Here is a 10,256-nt window from a genome sequence, read left to right on the forward strand (position 1 = left end):
GCCACAGCCCCATCAGTGCCTTCACTATCCTCTGTTCCAATCTTTGGTGTCTGCAGTTTCTGATGTCAAAGTGCCCATGCTTCCCTCACACAAACGTACGGACATCACCATCTTCAAGCCCTTCATGGATCTAGACACTCAACCTGTCCTTTTCATTCCTGACGTTCACTTTGCAAATCTTCAGCGTGGGGCTCACGTAAGTAAAGCTCACGGGTGTTGGGGCGAGGAGGCTGTGGGCTGTAGTTGCAAAAAGCCAGGGGTGCATACACATGAAATGACAGACTGTCTGCATTGATGCTGTAAACAAATACAGGCTGAGTCTCATGTGAGTAAGAGATGTTGCTCCTAGATGCATTGGCTGAAGTTAACCGGGGATGTTTTCTGATTAAATTATTTTCCTATGAACTCCTGTTTCCATGATCCTGAAAGGATTTTTCCACCAGATCTCCAGACGAGAGTTCATTGAACAAACTGCAGGCTGGCTTTCTCTTGTAAAGTCCGCTGGGTTCCTGCTGCGCTGCTGTAGACTGTGGGCTCCTCCAGCCTGCTGCTGCAGTGTGAAAATCCGCTCTGTGGAACTGGCAAGTGTGTCAGCTCTGTGATCCGCTGCCAGAGCGCCCTGCCTCAGTGTTCCTGGAAAGTCCCAGCTGACAGGAAACTGGAAGGGAAAAAATTAGAGTGCAACCAAGTTTCAAAATCTTGAACTTTTCTGTGCCGGGAGTTCTGGCATGCTCTAACGTAATCTAAACGTTACTTTTTAAGAGCATTGTCTAAACTCCTAGCAGGGATGGAGAACAGATTTGCATCCGTAAGGCTGACTTTTCCGCATGTTTTCCTACGAAGGCTCTAGTGCTGAGATCTGTCAGAAGACTACGCCAGTCCAGATGGAAAGCTGGTTAGCTCTTGTACGTTACTGCCTCTCTCATTTGAGGTCCTTTAATTTCCCTGTATGAAAAAAGGTAAAGAAGATGCTTACTGGCTTTTGGGAGATTGAGCCAAAGTGTTGTTTGGTACAGGGTTCAAAAATAACAAGAGGAAATTAATTCTAGTTCTGGATAAAACTTTCACAACCCTAAGTGCAAGTATTGTTTGTGTATTAAAATGAAGGCCAATGTTTATTGCTCGGACCAAAGTATCTTACTTCTAGTAGTGTAGTTGGGGCTGGCTCCCTACTTCACAGCCTTGGTGTCCCCTACGTCCCGTACTGATGTGGCTACAAGTGAGTTGGGTGGATGAGCCATCTGCCTGTCCCTTGCAGCGCCTGCCGTGGGCTCAGAGGTTCCCTCTCCTTCAACGCGATGCTGTTGGACCTCTGCTTGTGCCAGGTGCAGCAGGATTGTTGTTCTATGCCAGTGACGCTGTAATGCAAACAGAGCTATTGCTAAGTCACTGTTAACAGGTAGCACTTAGAGGGACAGGGAGAGCATTGCTGACAAGACCATGTTACGCCAGCTAATGGGTCTGTCCTTATGCAACTTTGTTTTGTAGCGTTCAGAGCCCTTTGTAGTGTTTTCTGAGGACTGGGTACCACATAAGGTTCTCACTAGTTAGCTAATTCAGTGTGTGTTTTTCTGCATATGTCAAGAAAATCTCCCCTTTGTTTTAAAAGGTCCTCCCTGTTGCTTCAGAAGAACTGGAGGGTGAAAGGTAAGAGCTGCACTACTTCAGCCTACTGAATTCTTGCCCTCAGACGAAGGGGTAAGTCCCTGTAGTGGTACCACTGCTAACTTTTTGTCTTGTCGCAACGACAGTTCCAGTCTGAAGAGAGGAGCCTATATCGGTGAAGAGGACTTTATTGCTACTCCAAATAAGATGGCCAGAATAGAAGAACCAAAAAGAGGTATCATTTTCTTCTTTCAGAGACTGAATTATTGGTGTATTTGTCCATCAGGATAGAGAGGTGCATCTGAGGTTGAAGAGTTGTTTTAATTTATTTTGGAGTATACTTCAGCCTGATTTTTCTGGCTTTGAGTAGTAATAGGAAGAGTTTGTACATCAGGATGTAGTTCAGCTACGCAAATCTTTTACAATGTCAGAATTTCTGGGTTTCTCTGCCAATTCAGACACCAATTGGCTCTGAACCTGTAAGGAAAGAGACTCGGAGGAGGTGAGCAGCTTATCAGTCTCCTTGGTGTATTGGGGGAGAGCATTCATCACGTAATCCACTACAAAATATTTTTGAAATCTTCTCTAGGACTTTAAGCAACAAATGCCAAGAACTGGCTCTGGGTATAAAACTGTTGCATCTTTCATGGTGTTGGAAAATGGGCTATTCACCGCTGAAAGCCAGACTGAGAGAACATTCTGCTTATTTTTAACCTGTTGTCAGCCTTTGCAATTTGATGTGGGATTGGATGTTGCTGTGGTGTTGTGGAAGGAGATGAGAGGTCCCTTAGGAGATGGTGTAGAAGATTACCTGCCTGATGACCGTTGTGTGCGGAAAGACTACAACAAAGCTCAAAGGGTTAAAAAAGGAGGATTAAACTTGTGATGCGGTGAAGGTTAAGTCTAGCAAGTCTGACCTTAGTGGGGCTGCACTTCTGTAGTCTGGATAAACTAGTGAGGAAGGATGGATTTTAAAAAGGGAAATTAGACTTCTTGTTTTTTCTTGTTGCTGTATGCCATAAAATGAGACCCATGGGATTCTCTCTCCTTTGGCTGGTGTATCATCCGACCTGCGCTGTAACTGAGAGTGTGTGCTGTCTTCATTTTTTAAATCTACAGTCCTCCTTCTTTAAACCTGCCTTTAGCAGAGGAAATCCATCAAGGTCCTGTGCTGTCCTGAGTTCACCTTGTTCTATTAGATATGCCAGTAATTGTTCTGTGTTGCAGGTGTGTCAAAGCTGTGGCTGAGGAACCCTTGTAAACAATTCAGGCTGCAATACCTAGTCATTAGAAGATGGATTAAAGGCGGCAAAGCTGTTAAAAGTCCAAACTTTCTTGCTCTCATGGCTTATTCCTCAGCCTTAATGCAGTTTTTAATGAGGTGGCTGTTACATACAATGACTCTCTGGTAGCTTGAGAACGCTAGGGATGCTTACCTAATTGGGTTTCTTACTCTTTCGTTCCCCTCCTAGCAGCAGACTAAGTCTGCATTATATGTCAGCTGTGGTGGTATGAGTGTTACTGAAACATGGCAAGGGATAGGAAGAGAGATGAGACAGCGTAGGAGGAGCAGAGGACTGTACAAATAAATTATTTAAAAATGAGGAGGTGGCCAGGATGGCTTCACCCGCTGTGGTGGCATCTGTCAAATCATTTTATTGTGCAAAGTCTTATGGCAAATGACCTGTGAGATATGGAGGGACCCAAAAGTCTCAAAGCTCCGTGTTTCATGTTCGTCCTTTCTGTGTTTCAAATATGGCCTTTTTTCAAATAATAGAGAAAATATCTAATAGAAATTATAAAGTATTTTGACAGTAAAGATGCTTAAGCACGCAGTATTTCTGTGTGCAAAAAGTATGTTTTGAGCTAACCTAGCTATGCATGTTCACGATGCAATCTTCAATGTATATTGAATGCATGTATGTATATCTCTTAAGATCCCCAGTGTATTTTACTGTGTGCTTAGCCACTATCATATACAGATTTCTTCTGAGGAGAAATTATGCAGTTAATTCCTCTCTCCAATTTGCTTTTCAGTGTTGTTGTATGTCCGAAAAGAGTCAGAGGAAGTCTTTGATGCACTAATGTTGAAGACACCATCTCTGAAGGGTCTAATGGAAGCGGTAAGTAATAAGGCTGTTTTACAGTCCTTGCCTCCAGTTTGAGAAAAAGCGAGTGTAGTCCCTGGCTATCCACTCCTTACACACTGGACAGTCACAGGAGCTAGACTCTTAATTGCAGCTTGTGTCCACATATCGCTCCTCTTCTGGATAAGAAGCATAAGGCTGATTTCCTTTCAATAATATGGAAATTAATGTAAATAATGCTTTAATTCATTATTAAGGGACTTCAGGAAGCTTCCTTTTTAAGTACCTTACCCCACATCTGTGGGGTCTGGGTGTAAAAAGGTGTTTCTCAGCCTTCCTGAAAATCCAGGTGTGTCAAGCTTGATGATACCTGAGATAGTCCCAAAATGACAGGCGCTGCTGGAGAGAGCCTTCTAGGCTCGCTTCTTATGCAGGCTCTGCTTTGGCCAAGCTCCAGAAGCAGCTGTGTAGGTCTTTTCCTAGCTGCATCAAAAACCGGTCAACAGAGTCCCACTGTGGATGTCCCTCATGTCAGAGTGTATTTTAATTAGAAGATGGAGTGATTTCCATAATGTGTTCAGTGACTTGGGTTTATTTCAGTCTTTGAAAGCCTGTTTTGGGGGCCTCCCCTCCCCTTTCACAACCTGCTTATGAAGAGCTCCAATTCCCAGCTCCTGAGTGTGCTCGAAGACTTATATATATGTGCACATGCGTGTGAAATTGTTCTCTGGTACTTGACTTCCAAAATAGCCTTCCGCTACCCCTGCTGCTGCAGTGCCGCAAAGGAAATACAGAGCTTAACTCTGAGGAATGGTGTAATGTTTGGCACGAGCTCAAAACTGACGTTTCTAGCTGCCTGTTTCTGTGACTAATGCCTCGTTGATGCTCAGAGGACGGAGGCTTTGGGGCTGTACAGCCAGGTCTTGCCATTAGCTTTGGGACCCAGAGATGGTTCTGTAATCTGAAGCTCTCTCTTCCTGACTGTGGGGCTTTGCCAGCACAGGCAGGCTGGAGGTGGGGGCTAATGGGGAGGGGGATGGAAGGCTGTGAAGTCCTTCTTTACCCTATGGTCCTGAAGTGAAGCTGCACCTTTGTTGTTTCACTTGGACTTCTTAAAGCCAGGAACCAAGAGCTCATAACTGTAGCTTGGAGGAAACCCCCTGTGCTTTCGTGTCCTGAAACGGCGTATGGGCTTGGTGCTTGCTATCAGTGTGATAGAGCAATTTGCCAAAATAAACCAGGCTTAGGTTTCTGACCTCATGACTTTCTGGAGGTTTGTACGGTGAAGTGGCCACGGTTAGTGGCTGTAGTTTCACACTGAGGTCACCCTGCTGGGTAAGGGGGACATTTCTGATCAGCTCGTGTCCCTAGCAGCAGAGGTCTTTGCTGTGTTGCTATTTTATTCCTGCACCAGCCTCTGTGATGACTAGTTTTCACTTGATCCCTCTGACACTGAATTTAAAAGTGGTTTTCGGTATGCTAAGAGGAGAGAGAGCCAAGAGAGGATGAGAACCAGGGTGTGGGGCGGTCTTTTAATGCGTGGGCTTTTTGGTGTGGGGCAGGGGGTTGCTGTATGAGAAGTCAGTGGCCAGCTTTAGAACATGATTAAATTTTTTGCCCAGAAGTTGGCAAACTGCAGAGGAGGGGTTCTCATCTGTAGGCTTATGCTATAGTTCAGGATTTAGTATTGCCTTTATAGGGCAGAGCAGTTGTTTCCATCTGCTGACTTTTTTTTTTTTGTTCCTTTCTGTAAAATAGTAAGTGGAAGACAGTGCCAGCAGTCTCCTTGCTTCACCAATGCTTGCTTTCTTTTGTTCTAGATATCTGACAAGTATGATGTTCCTTTTGATAAAATAGGAAAAATCTTCAAAAAATGTAAAAAAGGGTGAGTATGTACCTATGCAGCAACTGTCTGAGAACATGAACTCCTTTCTTCAAACCTGTAGGCGAATCTGCTTTATGATTCCTTCATGCACTGCACGTATGCAAATGCCATTTGCAGATATGTGTGTGTGCACACAACGTACACACATTCCAACGTCATTTGCAGAGCTGAAAACCGGAAGGGTCCTATAGAAATATGTAGTCTGACTTCCTGGGTAAATACAGGTCCCGGACCTCTCTGAGATAATTGCTGTTTGAACCAAAGTTGATCATGTCAGAGAAAGAAGAGTTCAGTTTGTTTAAAGACTGCCAGTGATGACAGAACCTACTTCAACCCATGTGAAATTGTTCCAGTGGTTAACTGTACTCCCTGTGTCTGCATTTGGCTACAGTTACTAAACACGGTTGTCTTTTTGTGGGCTAAATTGAAGAGAACTTTACTGTGAAGCGCTTGTTCCCCACAGAGGCCACACTCCCCCATCTTTTTTATTTTGTAGCATAATTAATTTTGTTCCTGAACATTGTCTGCTTTTGTTTTACCTTTTAATCTCTCAGTAATTTTCTTGGTTTTTCTCTGAAGTCACTTTGGTGCCTCAGCCCCTTCCCCAAAGCCCCTCCGGCCAGAAAATTATGTCCTTTAATCACCTTTGGAATGTGGTTTCAAGGGTTGCGCTTTCATAGCAGAATTACCCCACCAGAATAACTGCAAAAGTTTCGAATTGATGGTAGCTATACCACTGCCAAGGACAGCTTTGTGTGTGTGTGTGCGTGTGGACACGCACGCTCACGTGTGTGGTGCACACAAACACACAAATATTGACCTTTCTGGCAAATAAAAGAAGTGGCCAAGCATCGGCGGTTTCTTCCCTGCAAGCTCTGTAGGGTTTTGTGCTGATTGTTTATACTGTGAAACAAACCAGTTCAGAGCCCCAAGGTTGCCCAAGTGTCTGCAGCTTCAGAAGGATTTCTGCCAGTTCCAAGATCTCTCTCCCTCCCTGGTCCAGGAGCCAGAGTTAACCCTTTCATTCAGATCCTAGAAACGCAGCTGCAAGCCTTGATGGCAGGTTTGGGTAAGGTCAGCTAGATCTGCTGTAGGAAGCAAGGAGTGAGAGATAGGTGAGCAGGGATCTTGCATTACCGCTGGGCAGTCCGGGCTCTCTGAGGTTTGAGGGCGCCTTCGCTGTCTTTGGCATTTAGAACTGTAATATATCCCTGATTTATTTTATTTTTCCAGAATTCTGGTCAATATGGACGATAACATCGTGAAACACTATTCTAATGAAGATACCTTCCAGTTGCAGATTGAAGAAGTTGGAGGATCTTACAAGCTCACTCTGACCGAGATCTAAAATCACGGATGCTCTGTGGATTTTAAACAAAGGTCTCAAGTGAACATTTTCCCATAATTTAGTATGTTGGGCAAAACACTAATCACCTTCTCCAGAAGAAAGCCAGGTGTTGACTTGTTCTGGGGAGCAGAGCAGTGGTTTTGCTTAATACATTTGTGTGTCTGGTCTTTCCAAAGAACATTGTAATGCTCATGACCTTATTTGCACTTGAAATGAGCGAACAAAGATCAGCGATTAAATAGAGAGCATGTATAAAACACTAGTAAATACGGGAGGGGAAAACTCCTGGAAAGTGGCCTTTTAGAGTGGTGATATCTTATTTATCTATTCAGTAACCATGTTTGAGCCTGTTATCAGCGAATACCATTTTATTGGACTGTTTTCTGCTAGGTCGAGCTGCAAAACTACTAATTGATACTAGTAGGCATTGCGTGCAGGTTGGAGAAAAGTCTTTATAATGTTTACTCTTGAACAGGGCAGACTGAAATCACATGTGTCATTTGGGGGGAATGTAAAACTGCCTTGCTTATGAAGAACTCACCTTAGTAACTGTGTGAACTCTCATCAGATGAAGCTATATTGTATATAAGTGCAATATATTTTTGAAGGTTTGTAAATGTGTACATACAAGTGATATATAATATATATAAAATATGGTGTTCTGTATATACAGTGAATATATGCAATGAAGCCCATCTAAAAGGATGCCATATACAAAGAAAACAGATATTTAACGTAGCTATTTAAAAACGGACAAACCCTTAACACGCACCAAAGGTGAGCACATGTTTGTACGTTCATAGAAGGCGTGAGAGACCTGCTTGTTCAACGTGGATCTTCCTGTGTGGAAGGAAAAAGGTACCAGCTCTCTCCTAAACTCTCCTGCACAGCCAGGCGACGGCAGTCCTGGCTTCTCTTGTGAACTGCCAGTTTGAGCCCTGAAACAGCTGCGTACTGCTGCCCTGGGAGGTGATTCGGGCCGAGTCTGAGAGCTGGGTCCCAACAAGAGCTGAGCAGATGCAGGTTCCTTGAAATCTCACTTCTGGGGGTCAGGAAGGTCTCCCGGAGGGTGGATTTTTTTTTCTGTAGCAGTGTACTTTAAGGCTCAGCTGGATGCTGCCCGCAACAGCAGCTCAGGCTGGATGAACCCGTGGGTCGGAGCCAGCTTGTAAGGTCCTGGGATGTCGACATCTGGAAGTGCACAGGCAAGGCTTTTGAGAGAGGAAGGCGGCATCCCGGTTCAGCAGGCCAAGCGTTAGCGTGGACTAGGGGCTGCAAGCAGGTTAAGCGTTCCTGGTGTACGTACATCGCATTGACCCGCTGCTGAGGTGGAGACCAAACAGGGGCAGCTGGTAGCAGGCATCCTGAGCCCAGCCCCAGCTGGGAGTGACAAACACCTCCAAAAAATACTGCTCTGCAGTAGATCGTGCAGTATTTACTCATCGCGTGCATGTGCTTATGAAGGAGAGGCACCCTCTGGTTGGTAGCAAGTGAGAGAGGAACATTTAAACAGCAGCACGTGGCTCTAAGGCAAAAACCTGCATTACAGGGTGAGCAGATGAGCGTGAGTACCAGGTCCGGTGTCACTCAGTGCTTTTGTTAGGGATCTGGATAACAAAAGAGAGCTTTATAACATTTTCAGACAGGACAAAGCTGCACGTGCCTCACCTAGGATGTGAGGGTCAACCTGGATAGGCTGGAGAAATAGCCTGGAAAAGTAGGATATGATTCTACTTAATGGTTAATGATTCTACTTAACGGTTAATGAATCGTAACTGAATGTTGCTCTGCTGTGTCATGCTGCTGTTTGGAAGAGGGAGGCAAATGCCACGTTGAGTTGATAAACAGGAGCACGGCCTGCAAGAAACAGGAGACCCGCCTTTTGCTCTACTTGGCATGGCCAAGGCCTCGGCTGGAGCGCTGTGCCCTGTGCTGAGCCCGGCCCTTCCAGCAGAGCCTGGTCCTATCGGATGTCCCAGCGAGGCCAGGCCTGGTCCCTCAGCCAGTGCTCGTGGCGGCTGAGGAGGAAGGGCTGGATGCGTCGCCTGGGGAGGGGTCGTCTTCAGAAGGGAAGGTCGAGGGGAGCAGCCTCCCAGCACGTGGAAGTGCTCTCCCGGTCCGTTGCAAGCACAACGAGAAGCAGTGGGCGTAAACTGCAGAAATTCAGGTTAGGCGTCAAGGCGGTTTTCTCTAGTGAGAAGAGCAGGTTGCCCAGGGAGGCGGTGGAGTTCGGCATCGGAGGTCTTGGGAGCCAGGCTGGGCAAAGGTCTCTTTGGACTGTCACAGCTATAGTTGATTCTCCCTTGGTGCTGAGACTAGGTGACCACTTGAAGTCCCTCCCCACCATATTTTTTTGATAATTTACATGAAACATAGTATTCTGGGATTTGTGTTCGGACCAATCCTGAGCTGGTTTATAGACCGCTCCATTCCCCCCTCCTTCCTCCTCCTCCGTTATCGGGCCCCACGAAGGCTTGCCGACGCTCTGGGCACCGCGTGCTCCTCTCTTCGCTCTGCGGCTGGAGTTGAGCAAACTCCATGTGGATGCATCCGCGGCTGGGCGCGTGGACGGAGCCCGTGGGCTTGAAGCCGAAGGAGAGAAGCTGGCCTGCAGCACGGCGCTGAAGAGGCTTGGCCAGGGCACGCCAGGCGTACAGGAATCCACCGCCTGCAGAGCAGAGCAGCCGCGGGACTCGCACCCAGCCGACAGCAACCCGCCGCTTGGGCTTCCCTTCATCAGTCACAGGGAACAATGTCGCTATGGCAAGGGAATTTTTTTTTTTTTAAGCTTGATAAATAGAATACATATATATTTACACATTTTTATTGAAAATGGAAGTTTTATTACAGAAACGCAGTCTAGGGTCAGGGAAGTAGATTTAGAGTCTCCATAGAGGTAGGATTGACATGGATGTTATTTCTTTTTACTGCTTAATGAAGTATGTGAACTAAATCTGACGATTGTTTTCCACTATAAGATATTCTGGGACACGGGTCTTGTAACGGTAGCAATGTCACGTATGTTTTATGAAACTGATTTTTTTGGTTTTGCCTGCTGTTTTTTAATTGAAAATGTATTTTAAACCAAGCTATTAAATTTTATATGTTTATTTCTAATGATGAGTCTTTTATCTAGTAAACGCATCTGCCCTTTCCCCTTTATTTTTTTTCTTTGACGGGGGAATCTATAAAACAAAACCCAAACCTCAGTGATCATGTACCAGTTTCTCTTCTTTGCAGAAGTAAATAATCCCAATGCCAGCCTTGCTGTTATTCCCACATAAGCAAGGGTTAGTCCCATTCTCATTCCCTGCTTGATTTCAACCAACCT

The 10,256-nt window shown here is 45.4% G+C and overlaps 1 protein-coding gene across 2 annotated transcripts in view; it reads left to right on the forward strand.

Moving 5' to 3' along the window:
- Positions 1-10,008, forward strand: part of GRHL1 (grainyhead like transcription factor 1) — a 44,966-nt gene extending 34,958 nt beyond the window's left edge. For both annotated transcript variants that reach the window (XM_087776316.1, XM_087776315.1), the window contains exons 11-16: positions 57-196; positions 1,610-1,647; positions 1,752-1,840; positions 3,643-3,728; positions 5,513-5,577; positions 6,811-10,008. In XM_087776316.1, the coding sequence (XP_087632442.1) occupies positions 57-196; positions 1,610-1,647; positions 1,752-1,840; positions 3,643-3,728; positions 5,513-5,577; positions 6,811-6,925 (533 nt within the window). In that variant the 3' untranslated portion in view covers positions 6,926-10,008. The remainder of the gene's footprint in view (positions 1-56; positions 197-1,609; positions 1,648-1,751; positions 1,841-3,642; positions 3,729-5,512; positions 5,578-6,810) is intronic.
- The last annotated feature ends 248 nt before the right edge of the window (positions 10,009-10,256 follow it).

The sequence above is a fragment of the Nipponia nippon genome, unplaced genomic scaffold (assembly GCF_047370975.1).
Source record: "Nipponia nippon isolate SJK-2023a ecotype South Korea unplaced genomic scaffold, ASM4737097v1 scaffold_4, whole genome shotgun sequence".
NCBI lineage: Eukaryota > Metazoa > Chordata > Aves > Pelecaniformes > Threskiornithidae > Nipponia > Nipponia nippon.